Here is a 26,443-nt window from a genome sequence, read left to right as displayed (position 1 = left end):
AACTGTGAGAGTAAATATTCTGTTCCTTTAGTTTAATACCATTAACAATTTTTAACATTTTTTGATAGTCACCCCGTCTACATCCCTGAAAATATATAAACATTTTGATATAAAGCCATTCTGACACAATCATGATGAGATATTATAATTTTTACCCTCAGTCTCCATTGGTCCAAAATTATAAAAGTTTAGGACAATGTGAATGAATTTCCAAAAATAGCATCAAAAGTTTTTTGCAAAAATCTATTAATAATAAATTACTAGGCAGATGTAGTTTTTCAGTCATATCCAACATATCATAAATAATCCTTTTATTTTCACCAATATATCTTCATTTAATAAAACCAGTTTGGTCATCGAACTGCCAGATTTTATATAATTTAGTATAATTGGCAATACATCCTGATGCTAATTTGTAGATGACTTTTAGTCATGATGTAGGATGCCAGTTGTGTGGATATTGTTTTGGTTCACCTTCCTTGGGTATACAGGTTATAGTTCCCTGGTGCAAAAACTGTTGAAAAAGATCCAGTGTCATATGCTTCATTAATTGCTGTGACTACAATGAATCACTTTAATTTTATTTTGACTTTAATTATTTTTGTAATAGTTTTTGTCACATAATCTCCACGTAGTAGGTGGCTACTCCACCCATTTTGCTTTTGATTGCATGTCTACATTCCTGAAAGTTTACTTTATCTTATATTTTCCAATTCTTTCTTTTTGATTCAAATAACTCTAAAACAGTATTTTCAGGAGACGTGATATTATGCTCTAAAGACTGTATTTCATACATGAGTTTGTGTTCTTATTTTATTTTACATTTCTTTTAATATGAAAAGGATATATCTATAAATAACGAATCTGATATACATGTACCGAGGATAATAATATTAAATAATAATAGATTAATAGATATAATATTGTTTTAAAGTTTAGAGGAATACCCAATTAGTGTACAAGATATTATTCTTTCTTTTGGCCTTCATTGAGGGAAACAGGACAGGACATGAGCTCATAAATGCTCTTGGGACCAGCTGGGCCAAAGATGAGTGTGCTTATAATGATATTCATGGTTGTACATGTCTCTGTGTGTATATATATGTGTGTATGTGTATTCAAATAAATTTACCTTTAAATTTTCTCATATGAATGCTCTCTGGTACTTTCTTTTCAGTCGTTTCTGAAAATATGATGTATATACATTTCTCAAACAGCAATTAAAACGATAACTCATCAAAGGTGTACAGATACATGTTCTGAAACAGAATTTAAATCTGACTGTGATCGCTGGGACAGAGCTCCTTATTTGCTGGGCAGAAATGAAAAGCATCTAACTTTCCTTGCAAATATTTAATCAAACATGAACAGTGGAGGGATAAAATAAAAACTGATCAGTTACCTTGACCCTGAAGACAAAGCCTTTGACCATAATACATCTAATGCCATCCAACTAGAAAGCGTACACATACAATTGTTCATCCTTGTACCATAAACATTTTAAGGACATCAAAGCAAAAACAAAACCTTAAAATATTTGTATTTGACCTTGATCTTGAAATCAGGACCCCAAATATGAAGGCTGTATATGTGCAAGTGACACGATAAAGCTGGCATTAAACTAATACGTAGGATTCGCCCTGAGCTACATTTTTGTCAGAAGAGACATTCATACATTATCACCGTTTCTATTACAGTATTTACAACAGCTTCTAGAATGTACGATGTCACACAAGGAGATTATACTAGTGCAGATGGTTGTTTGTGCTTAGCATTTCTGAGCTCTCGTTTGATGTACAATGAGCATGAGCACCTACATATTTTCTCCTAGCTCTGTATGTGTTCACCAAACTTGTCATAGTAGGTGATTTTGTGGGAAATAAAATCCAATTACGCTTTTCAGCAATGTAATATCTGAGATTAGTTATCCCTGCTTTGATTATGAAATATCGCTGATTTTGAGTTGTACAGTTTATGTATTTGGTAAACGACTTAGAGTTGTAGGTTTTTTTGTATATCTTGAGAGGTAGGATATTTGAGGATTTTGTGCTGTGATTCTAAAATGAGTAATTGTAACAGAATCAAACATGCAAGACATGCCAACGACCAGTGTGCTTATTAACACACAATACAGCTCACAATGTTTCAGAACACAAAGCATCATGGTAGGGGGATTTAATCCCCTTCCCATTCACTCTATGATAATACTCCATGATGGAGCAATAAATACCTACAAAACACAATTGCGCCTCAAGAGATGGCATTCCAATGTTATTACTGATGGGACCATGCACCAAGTCAGATGGCCATGTGTATTATTAACCCAAGCTGAAACTGACACCATCTTATGATTTTATAACAGTTCTTACAATGGTCACTGCCTTGATTCTGCTGAACACCCACTGAAGCCAAGTCTTTATTAGGGAGAGGCCATTTAAGTTTCTGGAGGGTGGGTGGGTTGGGAATAAATGCTTGAAAACAATTGTCTTGTTCTGATTTGTAGTAGAAAAAAAAGACATTATCCAATCCTCCTTTATTACCTGAAGCAAACTTATGTTGTCACTAATGAAAGAATAAAAATTACCCCACCTGGAAAGAACAATATTTTCCCATAAATAATTAAATGACACTCCCTGACAGTAAACATGAAGTTGAGAATTGAAACAGTTCATAGCTGTATACATGTGTATTGAGCCTTGTGACTGGGTCATAACTGTTTAAAGACTAAACATGTGGCTCCCAATTAAGTGTAAATTCTGTTTTCTACGTTTTGCTATTTATTTGTTTTTTTTAAAAACATAAGCAGCGGTTATCTGTTATTTACTTATCCATACCTCAAAGTACATGTATTACTATTCATGTTTAAATAGCATGATAAATTTACACTGATTATGAGAAGCTCAACAAAGTCTCATCAGTCAATGTGAAAATTTGTTCTGATTTTCTTGAATGAAAGTAAAAGTGCCAACTTATTGCAAAAGATGTTGAGCAGCCATTTTTAATGAACATATGTACAGTAGCATTAATACAGTTTGTGATCAGGTATTGCAACTATGTTAATATAACCAACAGTGTTATTTTGACATTTTATCTGTTCTGAAAAAATTGCATGAACTGTACTGTAGTTAGTTTGTATCCATGTTTGATATATTTTCATTATTTCCACCACATTCTAATGAAGCATATTGTAATTATGTTCTTTGAATGCATTTTTTAAATTTCTATTACATATTTAGTGTCTTGAAGAAGGCTGCTGTTTAGTTTCCACAAACCCTTACTTCTAATAATCGCAATCAAACATAGGTAAATATTATCACAGAGTCGTCAGATTCATAACTTGCTTCTACATTTGGCATGAGAGACTCTTATAAAAAATAAATCTAAATCTTGACCGTTTCAAAAGATTTTTTCTCCTCCCTGTACTTCTCTTCAAATGTGGGTTTCATTCTCTAAATTGGACTACAAGACCAAATATATCTTTAATACTTAATAATAAATTTATAGCATTAGGGTTATTTATATTGTTTATAATTACAGAAATCTAATTCAGGATCTTGGACCAAACTAAAATTGCCACAAGTGAAAATGGAGTCATTTTCATATTCACTTACATCATTTATCATATTGTAAAAATCTGGAAATCATTTTTTGGCCCATAAATATTAATTAGATATAGATATTTTTCATTAATTTTATGTCAAGTGCAATCAAACTGCCACCATGAGCCCTTTTACAATCTTTTATATTGTATTCATTAGTATTACACTGGTCTACAGCCAAAATGCTTCCGAAAAAAATGTTGTAAAACTCTGGGTCACTGAAAATGAAAATAATTATTAAAATTGTTGATTGGTTCTAGTTTTAAACATATGATACTGGGTCAGTATGTATGACCCTTGACTTGGGAATGGCAGAGGATAAATGAATAGCAAAGGGAAGGGATCTCAATTTAAACCAGAAATGACTAAAATACATATTTGTCTGGATCTATGAATAAATATATCATTGGGTTTGGGCAGTACTGGCTTTCTAGGTAAAACAATGAATGATGCAATCTGAAACGAGTATATGCATCATACATGATATGAATTGCATCATGTTATTCCTAGCAGTCATGGATGATGTAATCATAACTCTGCTGAATGAATTGCTCTATATCAGCTTTAGAAATCATACAGTGTTGTGCTCTCTTATTTGTCAGTGTTTGATTTTGCAAAGGGATACATTTCTGTTTAGCCAAAGTGAGCTGAGATGCCTCGTACTGGTGTGAACAATGCAGGTAACTTCTGCTATGTTTGTGGTGAAGTGACTTTTGCATCACAAAAGTGCAGTATAACCACTATGGTCAAGAAAGCCTATCACCTTTATTTTGGCTGCAAAATTAGAAATCAGGACATGCGGTAATCCCCATACATATGCTGCAACACTAGTGCATGAAATCTTTGCCAGTGGTTGAACAGGAAAAGGAAATCAATGCCTTTTGAAGTTCAAATGATTTGGAGAGAGCCAAGAGATCATATCTGCAACTGTTACTTCTGCATCATGCCTCCAGTTGGCAAAGGTGTGTCAAAGAAGAAAAAGTGGACTGTTCATTATCCAAACATTCCATTAGCTATATACTCCGTACCCCACAGAGAAGGACTGCCAGTTCCTGATGCACCAGAATCATTCTCACTTGAGTCAGACATGGAAGAGGAAGAGGATGAAGCTTCTAGTCCTGAACCACCAATGTCACATGACCCATATTTTCTACCACCCTCCCCTTCTGAACCACACCTCATAACACAAGGTGAACTGAATGACCCAGTCAGGGATTTTGAACTATCCAAGAGTAAGGCAGAGCTGTTTGGCCTCCAGACTACAGCAGTTGAATCTCCTGGCAGGTGATATTATGGTTTCTATGTTCCATGACTGCCAATAGGATCTTGTCCCATTCTTATCATGGAAGGTGATCTTGTAGCCTGCAACATCGATGTTGTTATGGCAGCCCTCAAACTGTTCATTGTCCTGATGAGTGGAGACTGTTCATAGATTCACTGCAGACTATTGCTGGACAGTGACAAGAGATGCTCCATTTAATGAATACAAAAGACAAGACAAGAAGCGCAGAGCAGACACTGAATAAGGACTAAAATATGTACTTATAGATACATTACAGTTCTTTGCCTTTTGTATCATAATAAATTTTATTTATATAACCATTTTGCTGTTTTTTGAAGTGTATAAACAGGACAGGTGAAGTATTATCATGTAAAACAACCATAAACACTTGAAAAGAGCTAGGTTTACAATTTATGATTGTCATATTCAAATTCTGCACATCAAAATCCATAATAAATTAGTACAATTTATCTCTGAAACAGACGACTTCTAATAAATTGAATACCAGTTTTATTAAATATAATGCACACCTCTTGAATTGGACTTACAACAGTTAAGGAAACACTCAAAACCCAATTTAACTCTGATATATGTTATCTTCAGTGAAATCTGTACCCTCCTAATACGGAGACAGAAATTTCAGCTAAAATAGTTTCACTGTTTGAACCAAAATTAAACACATTATACTCTGTATGTGAATGAACTATGGTCATGTAAAACATTTTCAGCTGTACAAACGTGACAAATAATACAATTGAGGTCATGAATACGATGGTAATACAGACAATCTAAAAGTATACGATGGTAATACAGACAATCTAAAAGTATACGATGGTAATACAGACAAACTAAAAGTACACGAAATATACAACTTATTTCATCACTATATTACTCATAGCTGAGTTACTCAAATATAACTCTAAAATATCAAGTATATAATGTTAATTTCTACAACTGTCATAATTAAATACAATAAATGATTACATTCTGTAAAATAAAAAAAAACAATAAGCGATAAGCGACAACAAAATAACATCAATACTTCAAAAGCATCTGCAATTTTACAAGACAGACAATAAACATTCAATGGAACATTTGAAGCAAAAAAGAAAAAAAAGCTAAAGCAGCTGAAACATACTAACACCAGAATGTATTTGGAAATCAGTTACTTACTTCTATATTTTTCCTGTATAGCCATTAAAGTGCATGAAAAGAAGAAGCATATATTGTAAACCTGCTGATTCAGCAGATAACCGCACAACTCTTTATGATGTCATCTGTGTCAATCAATATACAACAAAACACTCGTGTGCATTTTTTGAGAAACATTCATCAAAATGAGAGTCTATGTAGTAAAAGCTATACCACATATGGTGTCCATTCCTTGAATCTGCATCATCTAAATAAATAGGGAAACCATTTACAACTCTCATTAATATACACACATGGATTGTAATTTCTTTTTGTATATCTGAACCTAGTTACTTTATAAATGAGCAATCTTCGTAGGCAATACTATCATTATGAGAAAATCTAATAGCAATCAAGTTATACAGTTTTTGGTACTTACCACTTTTCTTTCTGCACTGCCAATATAAAAGTAATGATACAAGTATAACTGTGATCACTCCTACAATTGCAATGGCAGCAGGGCTTAATACAACTACACCAACTCCTTTGCTACCATCTGATGTACCTGGAAAAGACCACAGATTATTTAGACTCTCTGTGGTTGCATGACATGCATCATGTGGTTCACATTTGACAAAGAAGAGACCTAACTACACTTTCTTTTGTGTTGTACAATTATGTAGTACAACAACCTTCTTTAATTAGCTGCATCTTTATTCATCTTTGATTTTATTATGTACACACCTATTAAAATGTTGTGTGTTGGTCAGTAAAGTGGATGTTGGTCAGGAAATATGTGTGCGAGTCTTATGATGTAAACATTTTCTGGTACCCCACACATTTCCACATTTGGGATGGTAAAAATGCAGCTTTATTATGGAACAGTATGGTTGGGATGGTATGGCATTTACATAAATTTAACATCAGAATGGAACAGTATGGTTGGAATGAAATGGCAGTAATATAAATTTAATATTATGATGAAACAGTATGGTTGGGATGAAATTCAGTTATAGATATTTAGCATCATCATGGAACAGTATGATATGGATGGTATGGTAGTTATAGAAATTTAACATTACAATGGAACAGTATGGTTGGGATGAAATGGCAATTATAGAAATTTAACAGTATAAATGAACAGTTCAGTTGGGATGAAATGGCAGTTATAGAAAAGTAACATTAGAATGGAACAGACTGGTTGCAAATGAAATGGCAGTTACATGAATATAATATTATGATGGAATAGTATGACTGGAATGAAATGGTAGTTATAGATATTTAACATTATCATGGATGTTTCAGATGGTATGACGGTTATAGAAATTTAACATTACAATGGAACAGTATGGTTGGGATGAAATGGCAGTTATAGAAATTTAACATTATAAATGAACAGTCCAGTTGGGATGAAATGGCAGTATAGAAAAGTAACATTATAATGGAACAGAATTTTTGAGATAAAATGGCAGCTATAGATATTTAACATTATGATGGAACAGTATGTACAGGATGGTATGGCAGTTATAGAAATTTAATATTATGATGGAACAGTATGGCTGTGATGAAATGGCAGTTATAGAAATTTAACATTATGATGGAACAGTATGGCTGTGATGAAATGCCAGTTATAGAAATTTAAAATTACAATGGAACAGTACGTTCAGGATGGTATGGCAGTTATAGAAATTTAACATTATGATGGAACAGTATCGCTGTGATAAAATGGCAGTTATAGAAATGGCAGTTATAGAAATTTAACATTACAATGGAACAGTATGTTCAGGATGGTATGGCAGTTATAGAAATTTAACATTATGATGGAACAGTATGGCTGTGATGAAATAGCAGTTATAGAAATGGCAGTTATAGAAATGGCAGTTATAGAAATTTAACATTATCATGGAACAGTATGTTCAGGATGGTACAGCAGTTATAGAAATTTAACATTATGATGGAAAAGAATGGTTTGGATGGTATGACATTTATAGAAATTTAATATTAAAATGGAACATTATGCTTTGGATGGCTGTTAGAGACTTGTAACATTATGATGAATATAATGGATAAGTATGGCATCTTTTGAAATTTAACATTAAATTGGAACTTTATGCTCGGGATGGCAGTTATAGAAATTTAACATTATGATGAACAGAATGTTTTGGTCCTCAAAAAAAAGTATAACAAGCATCTTTAGAAATTTAACATTAAATTGGAACATTATGCCCGGGATGGCAGTTATAGAAATTTAACATTATGATGAACAGAATGTTTTGGTCCTTAAAAAAAATTATAGCAAGATTAAGAGACACATACACTAAATGACAAACACACTTTTTAGAACTGGATAAAGTGTACATTTCTAGGTGTCCAACGTCATTAAATTCCTAGATATGACTATTTATTTCGTGTTTATTTTTAGAACTTGGGAAGTATAAAACAGTCTTCTGATTCTATTTTTATGGGCAGACAGGAAGGCTGACCTGCAACATTGTAGCAATTTTGTTGAACGCAGAGAATGCACTTAAGCTGCATCGGCTATGTTCTCTTTTATTGAAAGTAAAATTACATAATAATAATAGTAGTCCTTCAAATCTGAAGAGGACAGGATCTGTGCATTCATCTGCGGGTTTGGAAATGGCCCTGCAGTCCCAATCTCAACTTGCACAGTTGTTGAGATGGAATACTGGAAGTCCACTGTAGTTACACAGATGGATGCTGATCTGAGGTGACACTCCTGGCATTCCTTTTCAAGGTCTATGGACACTTTGTGGGTGAGTCTATGCCAGCAAGTTTGGTCTTATGCTGTTTGTTTTAGTTCTTACGGTTTCAGGCAGCTCCAATTTAGGGTGTCATTCAGGGTGTCTTTACAGCTTGCATGGTTGGCCTTGGTTTTCTATGGCCATGTGCCAGTTGCACAACAAAGATCTGTTTTGCATATATTCCAGTGCCACTGCCTGACTAGCAAAGCATTGCCTAGATAGTTGTTGTCTTGGCTTTATTCATATCAAGGTTGGTATCCTTGTCTTGCCATTGGATCTCAAGGATAAAAATGAGTCTGCATGTGGAATTTCTCATTGATGTGTCTGTGATATGCAGTCCAGGTCTCACAGCCACTGAGGAGGGAGGTGAGAACCAATGTATTATGCACCTTCAACTTGGTGTCCACAGTTTTTAGTTGAGTGACATCAGTGGTGATTGTTGGTTGTGGTGCACTGGTGTTTGAAGTTGGCTGGAAAAGAACTTCAGTCTTGCCATTGCTAAATGATGGGCCGAACAGTTTGGAGACTTTGGAAAACTTGTTGAGCACTGTCTGCAGGTCACATGTTTTGTGTGTTATGTGGACAAAGTCTTCAGCAAACAGGGCTTCCAAGATGAGAACTTCCAATGTCTTTGTCATTACAATGAGTCACCACAGGCTGAAGAGTGAACCATCAAGCATGTACCTGATATATACATGTACACCCTTTGGAGATCCTAGCTGAGGAACACAGGTAAACAGGTTGAAAAGGACATGTGCCAAAACACAGCTCTGTTTAACCCCATTCAAGATCCTGAAGGTTTCAGCTGGGTCACCATTTGAGAAGACCTTTCTTTCATGCCATCATGGAAGAGCCTGATGATTAGGACGAATTTGCATGCGTGGCCATATTTTGCTAGTACAGATCTTACAACTCTATGGTCTTACCTAAGTAACAGACAAGAGTGAAACCAACAAGTTTTGTAAAATTCAAGAAATAATTTTTTCCCCTAGAATACAAAGTAAAAATGTATTTAAAAAGATACTTATGGTATTGTGAATCGAATCCCAAATTACCCTTGAATTACTAACACTAGTCCAAAAGAAAAAAGTTCTGAATAGAACTTAAATTGTATTCCAAAATAAATTAAATGCTGATCGTGTTGATATGCCTGTGATGGTATGAATAGTAATAATGTACCAACAGTCTTCTGCTGAATCACAATAATAATATCCAAAAATACATCCTTATTTGAAACTCACTATAAATCCAAGTATCTATTTCCAAGAATAGTATTTTTAATGAGAACTTTGTATTTCCAGTAAATAAATAACTTGAATCAATAAATTCCAACCAAATGAAATGCTAGATACAACAATAAGACTGATTTCTGTTTCAGATGTTATTGCAGGAATGAGTAATTTCTCAAGTTAACAAGACTGTATACTCCTCTACCTGACCTTGGTCACAATTAGCATTTTCTATTTAAAAAAAACTATTACCTAATTCAAATTTCATTCATGAAGGTTCCAAATGTTTACAAGATACTAAAATGTCAATAAAAAACATGGTAAACACAATGCCCTTGACACAGAGTTTGATAATAATCCCAATATATATCATTCCATCAGAAAAAGGTAAACACTGATGTGTACAAAACTTTCACTGATTTTGAACAAGGTCAGCTATAAAAACACAATTTTACATAACCCATAACATATCATAAAAATGAAAAAATAAATAAAAGAACCTAACTAGCAAACATTGCAAATTAAATTTATATAACACAGACCAGAGGGCCTCTCTCTTGACTGAACTGAAGGCCTTGGTGAGGTCAATGATGATGGAGTATAGCTGGTCAGTTTTGCTCCTTGTATTCTCCCTGGACCTGCCTAACAGAGTAACAGTGATGATCAGGTCCACCATACTGCATCCTTGATGGAAATCAGACTGAGCCTCAGGTAATTTAGCATCTAACACAGTAATCATCCTTGATGGAAATCAGTCTGAGCCTCAGGCAATTTAGCATCTGACACACCAATCATCCTTGATGGAAATCAGACTGAGCCTCAGGTAATTTAGCATCTGACACAGCAATCATGTGGTTCAAGATGACTTGGCAAAGATCTTCCCAGCACAGGAGAGGAGAGATATGTCCCTGTAGTTGCAACAGTAAGCACTGCTGCCTACGTTCTTAAAGAGAGAAATGATCAAGGCATCATGGAGGTTTTCAATTGCACTGGACCCTGTTACTTTTGTAAACTTCCACTGGGATTTCATCCTTTCCTGCACCCTGTCTGAGTTCATCTGGCAGATGATATTAAATAAGCATGAGAGTATGTTTATGTATTAGTATGAATATGTATACCCTTTTCTCTCCTTACACATGATAGCCTATCAGTATGTTGCACATTTATGTGCAAGTACAAATATTACCAGCCTTCTGACTTACTTAATAATCTCCAAGTTGTATGTTTGTGCAAAGGTGTGAAAATTCCTCCTCTTTTCTCTCTGTACACTACATATATCATTAATATAAGCACGAATTTTTTATGTGTTTGTATCTGTGTGAGCATTCCCATTCTTTTCTCTCCTTGCACTCCACCTAAAGGATTTTGTGGGTTATAGAGACGATAGGAGGTGTTAATGTTATTTTATATGGGGACTGTAGAGAAGGGACAGGGGTAGAAGGGGAACTACCTTATTTATAAGGAGTTTGGTTTCTATTTTTACCACCTTTATATTCTTACATCCTACTATTTACACAACTGTTAGCAGATATGAGTGCTGGTCAGTCAGAGAATGTGGATCTTCAATCTATTTTTAACATTATATTTCCCTTGTCACCAGGCTGCCATATTCATGATAAACTTTTAGATATTTTTAACATTACACTCCCCCTTGTCACATAGCCATTTTTTAAAACCAATCCCCTTGGCGCAGTGGTCATGGTTATCATTGTGGATTCATATCAAATTCCCTTTGTCTCCTATGTGTCATACATTCAAGTGCCACCATGTACTACTATCTTCATTGTATCTTCCTTTTAGTTCAACAATGTTACTAAAGAATAAGTCTGAAGTATGACAAAATATGATTAAACATTGGAATTCTGGTCTCACAAACTACCATAACATTGTCAACTTTCTGAATGTTTACTATTAAGTAATTGTATTGTACTGTACACTGCATCTCTGTTCAAGATTTAGGCACTGTATGCAAAGATAAAGCAACCGGCTACTCCTCAGTCTTCATTATTTGTTAGTATGTTATTGTACAAGATACTGAGCTGGTTCAGTGGGCAAGATTTAGGTCATCTTTACTAGCCACATTTCTGATATGTTAACCCTATCTACAACCTGGCAGATTAATCAGATATTTCAGTACTTTGGTCTAGTGACACCTATTTAGTTTCAAGAGTTGCCTCCCTTAGCATGTAATACCAACCAACCAATTAACATAACAGTGGTGCACGGTACATCGGCCAAAAATGGTGGAGGCAATTGACCTGAATAGGATACTTTTTAATTTTAACATAAAAAGTATGACTATGTTCCAGACAGAAGCCATTATAGGTGCATTGGAGGGAAAGGCTAAATTTATAAAAACATTGACCTGCAATGGAAATTTGCTTATGGTAAATTGGTAAGTCCAATCCAGCTGTGTGCTTCCCTTGTCTCGATCATGTACAAACAGTGTTCAAACTTGAACACCTTGATTCTGATTGCATGTGGTGGTGCTGCATCCAATGAAATTCACTGATACAAAGCAATGAAATACTGATTGATCTGCCAAGGTGTAGTGTTAAGGCATCTGAGCCTTGCCTAGCAAAAATGATTATTTTTTATTTTTAAAATCTCTCTCTCTCTCATTTGCATTTGTGCAAAATATGACATCCCATTACCTCTTCAATTTGTATGTATAGGTAGTATCGGTAATTGGGAGTGCATATGTCTGTTTATCCATCATGTACAAATTACTGGAGAGACCTAATACAGCTAATCACTTTCAATTCCCATTAAAACAATGGTGACATTGTTAACAAAATATCTTAACGGGCTTTAGTGACATCAGTATCGAATTGTAATGTTAACCTCACACCAGGGATTTAAAATTGTTATAGAAGTCAGCTTGCTCTGGGAAAGCTGACTTGAAAATTTAACTTGCTCTTGGAAAATCTGAGCTTGCCCCAAACAGAATATCCCAACAAGTGTAAAACAATAGACAAAAATGGGCATATTTCAATGAAATCACATCATATTTATTGAAACTTTTGTTTCCTTTGCATCTCTGTTGGCACTTTACAACCAAATGCAGATAGATAAAGTTAAATAAAAAAATATATGTAACTAATATGTGGAGATAGATATGTAGACTAGAAAAAGAGTTCAGATGGAAACAGCTGGAAGAGCAAAAGCAGACACATGTACATACACACCTCTCTCTTGACAACTTGTGCACAAAGGGGTCCAAAAACATAGACCACACAATAAGTGAGGGCGCAAATCACCGAGGGATCTCCAAAAAGTATCAAGTGATGGAAATACTGAATAGACATCAAGACAGAGACCGCAAGGGTGGGAGTGGGGTGGGTGTGTGTGTTACTGGGCAATTTAATAACCATATACTTGTTTTATAATCTTGTTGAGAATAATTGTCAATAACGCACTTTTTCCAATGAAGTTGTTCATTATTTGGTATAAATTAGATTTATTTTTAAGCTGCTCAGCATCTGAAAGTACATTAACATTATTCCAACTGGTTTCAACAATCTTCATGTGTACATGAAAACATTTGTGTGTTACGTTTATGCTTTTTGTTTTTTAAATTGGTGGGTGGGGGGCACAAACAACTGGGAGGTAAATTCAGACTATACATGTGTTTCACACATGTGCTTTCAATTCCACACCAATGAGCCAGGTGCTAATTTCATAACAAGTGTTCCAAATTCAAGACTGTTAAAGGAATGAAATTCCATCAATAAAACAGCAACTCTATATTTTTCCAGTTACAACTAGGATAAGCTCTCAAAAGATATCTTAACTAAAATCTATCTTTCCTTACCAACCAACCAATCCAGGGGCCCCAAGTTGCCGAGTGGTCTAAAGTGCTCACCATTAAGGATCACTGCAATCTCACCTCTGTCTGAGTGGGTTTGAGTCTCAGATTTGGCCAATGTGGGTATGTAAGAAAGCTTGCCAGTAGTTTCTCATGGGTTGGTGGTTCTTTCTTGGGTTTTCCCAGGTTCTCCTTCCACCATTTATACTGGTCGCCCTGTATAGCCTATCTTGTGCTGAAAAATGGCATTAAACCCTAAAACGACAACAACCAACCAACCAATCCTGGCCAGCCAAACCCATATATACTCTATTTTATCTTCACCCATTTCCAGATTGGTTCCTGTTTTTCCATACTATTAGTACCATGAGTCCTGAAATCAGTCAGAATAATGTTAATGATCTTTCAGATGTTGGGCATTTTGAAAGCACAGTGTGACCCATTATAACATGGTATTTGGGGGCCAAAGAACCCATCCATGTTATAGACCGAACTGTGTTATAAGCAATCAGGTCAGTTAGCTGAAGAAAATGATGCATATTGTACCCGAAAACAAATCTGCAAAGGGGGGGGGGTAATAAATGCAGGCGGTAAAATATGTGCTTCATTGGCACAGTTACCATCTTAAATCGATGCATATTAAATGGGAAATACACCTGTAGTGAAAACAGATACGGCATATATATTATTTTATTTTATTTAGAGAACCATGGATTGGTACATATGCATGTATACTGTCTATATATACATCTTCTGTATAGCAAGAATAGAGTATCAAAAAGTGTACTCACCCACAAATCTCTTCACATACATTGAATCCACAATACAAGTAATTCCATAGAAAAAATGCACACAGATTTAAAATATTCAATAATTTTGTCACAGGTCATTAATGTCTGAATTTAGTGGATAAACATAGCACAATCACATAACGAATGATGAAGCACATTTAGTTTTTAGTACGTCCCAAGTTGGCAAAAGTTAGTTTGCGTTTTAAACAGCTGTTGGTAACATTCGTAAGCACAAACTTTTTTAATGAAAAAAGGAAACTTTCACAGCACAGTAAACGTGCTCCAGTAAAGTTGGAAAATGAAAAAATCCATCAGATTCCATTGCTTTTATTTAAGTTTGGTACTGACTTCTTTGAAGAAAGTTCTTTGCTTTTACTGAAGATTGTAGTTGGCTTTCTTCGACGAAAGGTGCATTCGTATTTGAAGTCACCACTAAAGGCCAGATTTGGAGAACCAAACAAATGCCTGTTTCTTATTGTGGCGGCAACATCAAACAACTGTATTGCATGATTGAGACAGATTTTCATAACAGTCAGTGCTTCAAAGGTAATGTTTTCTTTGAAATTTCAGCAAACTATTTTATCTGGGTACATTTTAAAAAAAAGAATTGTCCATCATTTGGAGTTACAGTTGCTCCCTGCCTATTCAAATAGTTCAACAAGTATGAAGTTTTTTTTTTGTTTTTTTTTTAACATTTGTGGTAGTGGAGTGATGCTGCCTTCCACTCATGCATCAAAATTTAACAAAGGGTCAACGGATGATAGAGACACAGGTGTTCTGGTCTGATGACAAGGATTAGTATAGAAAATGTGGGTGCTCTGAAGGATTTAATTGTGAGTGAAAAGAAGAGGAATTTTACTTACCATCCACACACAAATGTCAGTCTATGTAAATACATTAAATACTAGTGAGCGGCCGAAAATCCAATGAAAGATACATTACAAGATAATGCCTCGTCCGGTTGATCTCCACTTCCACAAATGTCAACAACAAAAAAAGCTGATATCTCACAACATACAGTACTCATGCTAGCTGTCAACATAAGTGGATTATGATATAACAATGCACTGTTAAGATGGTTTGTCAATATGGACAAAGAAATTGTTTATGTAAAAAAAGATAAATTTCAGTGCACTTTATATCAAGTTTGCAGCTTCCTTTCATGGGGCCTCTGAATTTCTCCACTCCAAACCAATCATTGTATATACAAGTTTAAACAGCCAACAATGTTGCCAATAAAAAAAATTGCCAGATGGTATATTTTGCTGCCAATAAGGAAAATAAAATCGCAGTTTGCAACATTGGCGATGCCATATGCAATCCTAGAATAAACTTTTTACACTTTATTTTTTGTACTTTTACGAACAAACTATTTTTTGTGTAATAATTTCAGGAGTCACGCCATGATCGTCTTGTATTATTCATGCACGATCTCTTCCCCAAAATGATAAACTTTTTACGTTTTTTCATACTTTTAAGAAAGAATTTTTTCCCGTGTGCGATAAAATACATGTATATAAAATTTCGAGCCACGACGCGACCATTTTATATCCAAATTCATGTTAAAACAGAGCGTGCTATAGCGGGGTCACACTATAAATGTAATTTCTAGAGAATAATTAACAACTTTGTTTGAAAAAGCACTTTAATGACAATTATTCTCAAAGTGATTATGAAATGATTATTCAGTCATTAAACAGCGCTCTCCCCCCCCCTTTAGGTTTTGTACAGCAAGGTCGGCATGTTTTTTTGTGGGGGAGGTCCCTTGGTAACTTATGACCTTGCTTATAGTGTGGTCCATGTTTCTGGACCCTGTTGTGCATGAGTTATCATGGGTGGTGTGTATATGTACGTGTGTTTGTGTTCCCAATGGCCTTATTGTGACCCAAATGTAATGTCAAATTCCCTTATCATCCCCAAAAATTATATAAAAAAATTCACCTCCTCATGAACATTAGAAAATTTTAGGTAAAAAAAGTGACTGATTCACAGCAAAATACAGAAGCCTTTTTCCTCTCAAATGTATGAAGCATCAGACCTACCAAGCTGAGCCAATGCATTTGATCTTGCTCAAGAATACTAGAAACAACTCATAGGACAGAGTCAAGCTCAAGCTCCAACTTGCAACCTCACTGATGACCTTGCTTTGTCGACCTCTTCTGTAGCAAACAGGAAGTGACATAATATTTCATTTAAGGTTAAGTGCCTTCTTGGTCCATATACTGTTTATTTTGGCGGTATGACTTCAAAATGAGTACGGCAGAAACAACATGCTGTAATTAATTTTCGATGACCTAGATTACAATACTGTAACTACCAAATATTAAAATATTTATTCAACAGCCACTTAAACAAGAAAATCAATTTTGATAATTTCTAAATCTTCACCAAAAAGAATGATGAAGTCTAAAACATTTCAAAGCTATTTCAACCCCTATAAATATACATGGAAGCACATGTACATGTTTTCACACATTTGTGTTAATCTAATCTATTCTATTCAGAAAATGTCATTAACCTCATTTGTGAGCTGTATGCCAAGGGGTTATTTCAAAAGTAAATGGGAATCTTTTGGACTTAGGTGAAGTTTTGAAGATGTACAAATATTAAATTATTTGTTCTAGCAGCAGCTGATTAACTATTGATACTTTATAATGAAAATAATGTGATCTAAGAATTCCTATCAGTTAAAAGTAATAGCAATGTTAAGTTTTTGCTGTGGTCATTGGAAGTCATATGACCAAAAGAAGGGCATATAAATCTTAAAAATGTTATTGTAAAGATGCTGAATTTGAATCACTGAAATAGAGTGGTCCCTCTCTTGAGAGGTCCCTGTTTAGGACTGTATTTTTATTACCTAAATACCCTCTCTTGGGAGGTCCCTGATTAGTAGTATATTTCAATTACCTAATTTAAGTGGTCACTCTCTTGAGAGAGTCCCTGATCAGGACTGTATTTGAATTACCCAAATACAGTGGCCATTCTCTTGAGAAATCCCTCAATAATACTGTATTTTAATTACCAAATTACCGTGGTCACTCTACTGAGAGGTCCCCAACTGGGACTGCATCCGAATTACCTCCATATCCTCTCTTCAGAGGTCCTTGATTAGGACTGTATTTGAATTATCCAACTACAGTGGTCCCTCTCAAGAGAGAGGTTCCTCAATAGCACTGTATTTTGATGACCTAATTAGAGTTTTGCCTCTGTTGAGAGGTCCCTGATTAGGGCTGTATCTGAATTGCATACGGTGGACACTCTCTTGAGAGGTCCCTGATTAGTACTGAATCTAAATTACCTAATTACAGTGGTCTCTCTTGGGAGGTCCCTGATTAGCACTGCATCTGAATAACCCAATTACAGTGGTCTCTCTCTTGAGAGGTCCTAGATTAGTACTGTTTTTGAATTACCTAATTACAGTAGTCTCTGTTTTGAGAGGTCCCTGATTAGTACTGTATCTGAATTACCTAATGACAGTGGCCTCTCTCGGGAGGTCCCTGATTAGCACTGCATTTGAATAACCCAATTACAGTGGTCTCTCTCTTGAGAGGTCCTAGATTAGTGCTGTATTTGAATTACCTAATTACAGTGGTCTCTCTCTTGAAAGGTCCCTGATTAGTACTGTATTTTAATTACCTAATAACAGTTTTCCCTCTCTTGAGAGGACCCTGATAAGGACTGTATTTGAATAACCTTATTACAGTGATCCCTCCCTTGAGAGGTCCCCGATTAGTATTATATTGTGGTCCTTACCTTGTAGATTTATGATATATTCAGCATGTCTGGGATGTGGCAAAGGATCCCGAAATGTACATGACCACGAGATTTTATTATCTTGAGTCATCAATGGATTAATTCGTAAGGTGTAAGTGTTTCTTGCTACATCACAAGTATAACTTATTCGAGATAGGTCAAACAATGTCTTGTCAGTAATAAACATGTCACATTTTGGGACATCTGAACTGGGTGTTAACATCAGTGGATCAGCTGAACGGGAACCGTTGAACCAGAGGACAGATGAGATGACTCTTGTTCCAGTGTAACTGCAGGTCATTTCCATAGAATCATCTAGAGACAATGTCGCAGGAACAACAGTGATCTTTGCATTTTGGCATCCTGCAAGGAACAGAGATCAAAAACTTAAAGTAATATAAAGCAAGCAGCCAGCAAATAATTAATAATGTCACATATCAATAAAGTGCCATGAAAAGATGCCTACTGAATGCAGAAATGAACAAAATAAAGAAACAAAATCCATATAATTGAACTGAAGAGATGCCTATTTGAATGCAGAAATGAATAAAATAAAGAAACAAAATCCATATAATTGAACTGAAGAGATGCCTATTGAATGCAGAAATGAACAAAATAAAGAAACAAAATCCATATAATTGAACTGAAGAGATGCCTATCTGAATGCAGAAATGAACAAAATAAATAAACAAAATCCATATAATTGAACTGAAGAGATGCCTATTTGAATGCAGAAATGAATAAAATAAAGAAACAAAATCCATATAATTGAACTCACAATCATTCAGATCTTTTATTTTTAGATGTTACACTCCGAAATTATTGTTTGTGACCACTATGTGGTGTTTCTAAAGGGCTCACGGTAGTTGTAATATGGACGAATTAAAACATGCTTTGAGTGCATGTTAAAAAAATTCAGCATATGGTTTTCTCCACACAAAAGCTCAAATCAAGGATGAGTCTCCATTGAGAAATATAGGTTTGAGCATGTGCATTCAGATATTTATAGTTTCTGAATTCATACTATAATGGCATTTCCATTAGTTTACCTGTTTACTATGGGAGCTAAATTATTACTTTTGAATCCTACAATATCCCCAACCCCAACAATGTTGAAATATATTAATCTGTGCACGAAATGTGCTAATACAAATAAATTATCTCTTCATTTTCATTTCAAAATACTCATTAATTTGACCAAAATACACAACCAGTGGGTATATAGGTAATTTCTTTGACACCAGTGGGTACATTAGGCAATATATAATTTCTTTGATACCATTGGGTACATTAGGTAATACATAATTTCTTTGACATCATTGGGTACATTAGGCAATATATAATTTCTTTGATACCAGTGGGTACATTTGGCAATACATAATTTCTTTGATACCAGTGGGTACATTAGGCAATACATAATTTATTTGATACCAGTGGGTACATTAGGCAATACATAATTTCTTTGACACCACTGGGTACATTAGGCAATATATAATTTCTTTGACACCAGTGGGTACATTAGGCAATACATAATTTCTTTGATACCAATGGGTACATTAGGCAATACATAATTTATTTGATACCAGTGGGTACATTTGGTTATACAAATTTTCTTTAATGAACATGGGTACATTAGGTACAGATTTTTCTTAAGATCTTAGTAAATGAAATACTATGTGTGTAGTTTGATTTTTCCAAAACTATGTTGCTATTTTCAGTCAGATCGCTTTTCATTTCCATGCTTCTGTCTCAGGTCATCACAGTGTGTCTAATCATTTATATTCATACCAGATAAAGTGCCAACAATATGATGTGTTGTTGTTGTAGGGTTTAATGACATTTTTCAGCACAAGATAGGCTCTACATGGTGGCCAGTATAAATGGTGGAGAAAGAACCTGGGAAAACCCCAGAAAGAACCACCTACCCACAGGAAGCAACTGGAAAGCTTTCTCACGTACCCACATTGGTATGCCCAAGACTCGAACCCACACAGACAGAGCAATATGCTGTGTTATTCATGTGAATATAGTCATATGAGTTGTTATTCATGTACCAATAACACAATTCTTCGTGTATTTTGGTAATATTAATGATGACATAATTTTACTCCAAATCATAACGATATTCCACCAAAATGAAGAGTCTGGAATACTCATTTCTCTGCTCATGTCTTTCTATACATGCTGAACTATCTATTCTACCATAATTGGTAATTCACCTTTTTAAACTTTATTAGTAAATGAATCTTGAGTTTGAATATGTAACCCCTTTCTTGGTATCCTACAAGATTAGCAGCAATTTTGTATCTAAAAATGTTAGCCTTATTAGGTGTATATTTTGGCCTTTGTGAACAATTTTTAGAGGCAAAGTTTACAGACCAGTCACTCATAAATTATAACATACACATCAGTTTTACATTATTTTTAATAATAAGGCTTACTTTAATTTCTTTTCTACATTTTTAGCAAGGTAAGATTTATGCAAACGATCACAACAAGCAAGCATTCGACGGTTAAATCATTTATATACATGCAGATAAATAAATGTAGAGGAATCCTAGTAAACAATAAAATGCACACTTTTACCAAGACATAAATACATATTTCTCAAAGTTTCATACAAACGTCAGATTTGTATTTTTGCAGTTTATCATCAATCTGCTTGTCCATTGTTCTTCAAGTTTTTCTTTTTTTAAAGTTGTTCTCAAGCTACTGGTTGTGCTAATGAAAGATATTGTATTATGACTCTGTGGTCTTAAAAAAATAGAAACGAGCAAAAACCAATAAGTTTTATTAAATTCAACAAATAATTTATTTCCCTAGAATAAAAACTGAAAGTGTAAAAAGAACTTATTATATTGTGAATTAAATCACAAATAATCCTAGCATTTCTAACACAATTCCTAATGAATAAAGTTCTGATTAAATTTTAGAGGTATTTCAAATAAGATCCAACAATGGTGTTGATGTGCCTGTAGTGGCCCATGATGTGGAGATGTGTCAACAGTCTTTTGATGAATCACAATAATATAATCCAAGAAGTCCTTGTCTAAATTTACTATAACTCTAGATTAATGTATCCTTCGGGAAAATATTGAGCACTTTGTAATTCCTGAGAAGAATATTTTGAATAAATAATTTCACCCAATTCAACATCTGTACACAACAATATAAATGATTCTGCACAGATGTTATCACAAGAATCATCTAGAAAACAATATATATATATATATATATATATATATATATATATATATATATATATATATATATATATATATCTACTTGACCTAGGTCACAATTACCACTTTATGAAAATACTATGTCAACCTAATGGAATTTTCCACTTCAGTACAATCTAAGCTGTAAACAAAATGAGGTCTTTCCTAAAAAATATAAGAATAATGTAATAAACATAAGGTAGACTAAATGTTCTGGATTCAGATTAAGCTAAACATCATGCTGCTTTCAAAAATCAATAGTTCAAGTCAGGTAGACAATGAACTTGATTATGGACAAGGTCAGGTACAAGTTACAATTAAATTAAATTAGCATACATGTATAATGATAGAGAAAAAAAAACAACAAATACAAATTAACTGGATGTGCTTGAAATGTAACCATATCTTTTGTTGTTTTGACTATAAAAATTGCGTTTAGATTATAATAAGCTAATGGCAGCATTGGAGCATCAGTTAGGTACGTCAACATGCCTGGAAAGTGAAACAAAGAATGCCAACTTAGGTGCCAAAAATACAACCTTCAAAAGGGCTTCGTTTAAAATCTGATAGTGCTGAGTACTATGGTCATAAACACTTGACTTTTCATTACCTCATCAACATATTTTCTTAACGGTTCATCAGATTTGAAGCTCTCTAAGCAACAGTGGTGTTCTCTAACCATACTTTTAATACTGGTTGTACTTTCTACGCATACAATGTAAGAATAGATAAACATATAAATTAGAAATCCAAAATCAGGGGAGGTAACTAGGCTTACTGTTATTATACTGTTGTTTCCCTTTTAATACTCTTCATATGAACGATAATGATGATGATGATGTATCAACATTATGCAAAACTACTTCAAGAGTAATTATAATAAATATATATGCTAGAAAACTATAAATAGTGAGAATTTCGGATAATTAAACACTTTTTTCTTCTATTACATTTTTTTCCAGTATTTTTATTTGTTCTGGTAAATAGTGACTCGCTTACAAAATTCTTTTGATTTCTGCATTTGTTTGTGACACTACAGGTGGCATTCTACAGTTTCTTATTTTGCATAGGGTTAGAATTTTAAAGAAAAAGAATTTCCCTGGCTTTCCTCACTGGTTATACTGGCTATTTAAAAATAACTTGTATATCTTAGGTATAATTCAAAGAACCTTTAATTCCCTTCTTTTTTGGTGTATGATTGATGGGTGTAATATGGGTTATAGAGTATACAGCTTGGCTTTATACAACTTGGCTTTACTCCAGATGTGCACCTTTCAAAAAAGTGCTAGCTCCACTTGGTCATTTTCACTTCCTGAACTTCAGAGGTAAATTGTATAAAAAAGAGCCAATAACTTTTTTTTTACATTTTATATATTTGGTAATTTATTCACTGCAATTTCAGAAGCTGGTATGGATAGTGTAATTCAGACTAATTCAGACTGATTTTTTAGCACAAGGGAACAGTCATTTTAGTTAGCAATGTGCTTAGATATGTACAATTTCCAAAAGTACAATATCCAAAAAAATATCATCCACATTACATTAATGTAGCATATAGGTATGCCAACATTCTCTCCATTGTGCATGCTTTAAATGCAAACAACTTCAACTTACATACTCTTTCAAAAGTACATAATAACTGGTGATAGACACACAGACAGACATTCATACTCACAGTAAAGACTTTCTTCAAGTCGAAACTGGAGAATATGCTCTTTTCTACTCATTTGCTTGATATTTTATTCTTTTTGTGTGAATTCATAACCCACTTCCACACAATCTCATAGTACTAAATGATCTTTTACACGATTTACATCTAGCAGAATACACATCTTCATTTTCATCCAACCATAATGTACTCCAGTTTCAACATCAAACTCATTTGAAAACGCATCTTGCTCACCATTACTGCAAGTTATGATAACCCAGATGTAATACAGCTGTAGATGATTTCTGGTTTGCAGTGCCAACCTTTTCTAAAAAAATATGTAATTTACTTGTTTTTATTGTGGCTGCCAATTCAGGTTGAATATAGAATTTTTAATGTATTCTTTTAATTTAGAACATTTTTGGTTCAAGTTTTAGGTTATAATCAATTTTAAGGATAATTTAAGTTTTTAGGTTAGAATCAATTTTAAGGATAATTTAGGTTTTTAGGTTAGAATCAATTTTAAGGATAATTTAGGTTTTTAGGTTAGAATCAATTTTAAGGATAATTTAGGTTTCTTAGGCTCCCTATGAACTGAGATCCAAATAACGGATTTAAGGCAAAATGTATGAAATCCAAGATTTTGATCTAATCTTTTCCCTTCATGGAAACCACCTCTCACATTAAACTGTATACTTGTATCCTAGTTTCTAAAGCACCAATGTCTTTGCAAATGACTTAACTGTACAATGATAAGAACTAATTTATCCAGTCCTATGTTCAATTGACATAGAGAAAAAAACCCCAACATAAATAACTGGTCATCACAAATACATACAAATATCACTAAATCTTCACTTATATGTACATAACTTAATTGTACAAAAAAGTGCCAACTATTTACCTATATATGTCCTATTTGACACACCATACAATCAAATGAAGAAAAAGACATGGACATATATGTATGAATACATGTTATATTCACCACTGTTAAGCATGCTGTGCTATGCTTTTTTTTAACCTTCTTGATCAGTGACAATCGAGACATCTACCAGAGATAAACGAAGCACAATATTGTAAAGGATGCAACTGCTCAAATATCTTAAATGATCAGTTTGTAGTTTTGTTAAAATTTGTCTTGTCATTTTTTCTAATTTGACTTGCACTCTTGTTTTGCAGGAAGTGCCTTGTCAAACAATAGCGGAAACATATACCACAGCTAGACAAGTTCTCATACTTACAATCAAATTTGATATACATCCTATTCATGCAAATACTTTTCATTATCTTTAAGACCACTCAGGTGGCCTAAGTGTTTAGAGCATCTGCCTCTGATGGGAGAGATTATGGGTTCGAACCCCAGCCAAAGACTTACCAAAAAATGGTACTAACAGATGTCTTGCTTGGCGTTCAGAGGTTAGTGTTAGGACTGGTCAGCCTGGTGTCAGGATGATGTGACTGGGTGGGATATGATGCCACATGTCTGCGGCATAATGCTTCAGTGCAAGACATCACTAAACTGCCACAAAGCAAACATTGTAGCGATATGACTGACTTGTTAAAGCAATGTTAAATATCTAAATCACACATTCTTGTTATCTTTACATGGGTATATAAGAATGAAAGACTGACAATACCCAAAAATATATATTTTGGCAGATTAATACTTAATGAAGTATATGTCATGAAGAGATCAAAAGAGTAAAATGTAAACATGCAAATAAGTCATTTTAGTATATTCATTTCAGGAATGTTTTGTATTTCTCTTTGCTATTATCAGTACCACCCACAACTATACCTTCAGTATGTAAAGTTTGATAAGGCATCAGGTTGCAGGTATGCATGTAATATGACTGTCAGCTAAGGGTTTGGGTTGACTGGAAGAAGACCAACATGACAGCCCCCATTACTTGGCATCATGATGTTTGCCGTGTGCATTGTACGCAAGGAACAGTGTATATGAAAAATGTAACACTCGTTGCATCTTGATTAGTATTCATGCAACAAGACAATTACAATGCAAAAGCTCAGTACTATCTTAGTGCCTTGATATATTGCATGTAATTTTTTAAAATATTAAATTGCTTATTTTAGCACATATAAATATATTTTCTGTAAAACAGATTGTTCCTGAACATAACTTTAAACACATTATGTGATATATGACCTTACAACACCCACCCACCCATCCATTAAACCTATTCATATTACAAATAGCCCTTACTATATTTTGACAGTTGTATATAATATTTAACACAGGGTAGAAACGGTCAGAGGAACTTAATATGTGGGTTGAGTTGTCGTTGAAAGAAGTTGTCTTGTTACACGCATAAATATTTTATAAAACAAAATGCTTAATTACATCATATGAGGATCTGGACAGCTCAGTCCGTACATCGTCGTCCTTCTCGTAGCAAAGTTCATTGCCACTGTGACTGTGTACCCTTGAGTAAGAGACCTTGAATCAACTTGGCTGTTAAAGCTGTTGTGCGAGGCGAAAATAGCCGACATAAGCCAATTTTGCTTGTTGGAAGCGAAAAGGCGCGTTAAATATTGAGTAGTAGTATTATTATAAACGCTTGACACATCTTGCAACGTACGGCAAAATATTATCATCTCATGTTAGGTCACGACATGCCTTGCAAACTTGGCCTACTTCAAGAATGATTTACACCGATTGCCTATTTGCATAGCGATTTTGTCGATTTAACATGTTCGTTTCCATGCATAACATTGTATGTTATATCTCATTTATATTGGAGGATGCTGTCATACCTGTGCCCTTAAAAGATAGTATACATGGTAATAACCATATAAACGTTCTTCTATCCATGATGAACGGACAGTGTACATGATCATTATTTCGACGCAGATGTTGTTGTTGGTTCTAGATGATAAACATCTGACCAATCGAAAGTCTTCCTTAGTCAAACAACTCCTCCTACTACCGGCAAGAATGCCGTAAAACTTAATAGTTTCCGGTATTTTTCAACACTTACCACTTTTATTCAGGCATTATGTATGAGGCGCCGTAGCGGACAAAAGCTGGTCCAATGAGAAAGTTGCATTTGAAATTTCGACGTCGTATGTGTTATGTTTTGCTAAATAACACAAAACATGGTTTGGTCTAACTACTTTAATGGCTAAGTTCAACTGACTCCAAACAGAGAATACCCATGCACACTAGTTTATCATGCTAATGTTATCATAAGGCAC

General features: G+C 34.3%; 1 protein-coding gene across 3 annotated transcripts in view; it reads right to left on the bottom strand.

The window, feature by feature from the left end:
- LOC149782113 (uncharacterized) overlaps positions 1 to 26,142 on the bottom strand; it is a 38,113-nt gene extending 11,971 nt beyond the window's left edge. Inside the window, exons 1-4 of one of the 3 annotated variants that reach the window (XM_089933561.1) lie at positions 26,003 to 26,142; positions 18,356 to 18,718; positions 6,452 to 6,577; positions 1,133 to 1,183 (exon numbers count right to left, since the gene is read on the bottom strand). In XM_089933561.1, the coding sequence (XP_089789687.1) occupies positions 1,133 to 1,183; positions 6,452 to 6,577; positions 18,356 to 18,718; positions 26,003 to 26,060 (598 nt within the window). In that variant the 5' untranslated portion in view covers positions 26,061 to 26,142. Of the gene's footprint in view, positions 1 to 1,132; positions 1,184 to 6,451; positions 6,578 to 18,355; positions 18,719 to 25,589; positions 25,899 to 26,002 lie in introns of those variants that run through there. The other 2 variants (XM_089933562.1, XM_089933563.1) reach the window with 2 other exon arrangements.
- Positions 26,143 to 26,443: the final 301 nt, after the last annotated feature.

The sequence above is a fragment of the Sinohyriopsis cumingii genome, chromosome 15 (genome assembly GCF_028554795.1).
Source record: "Sinohyriopsis cumingii isolate HCF-2022 chromosome 15, ASM2855479v2, whole genome shotgun sequence".
Taxonomy (NCBI): domain Eukaryota; kingdom Metazoa; phylum Mollusca; class Bivalvia; order Unionida; family Unionidae; genus Sinohyriopsis; species Sinohyriopsis cumingii.
The sequence above is the reverse complement of the archived record's forward strand: the minus strand, read 5'-3'. Positions and strand labels throughout refer to the sequence as shown.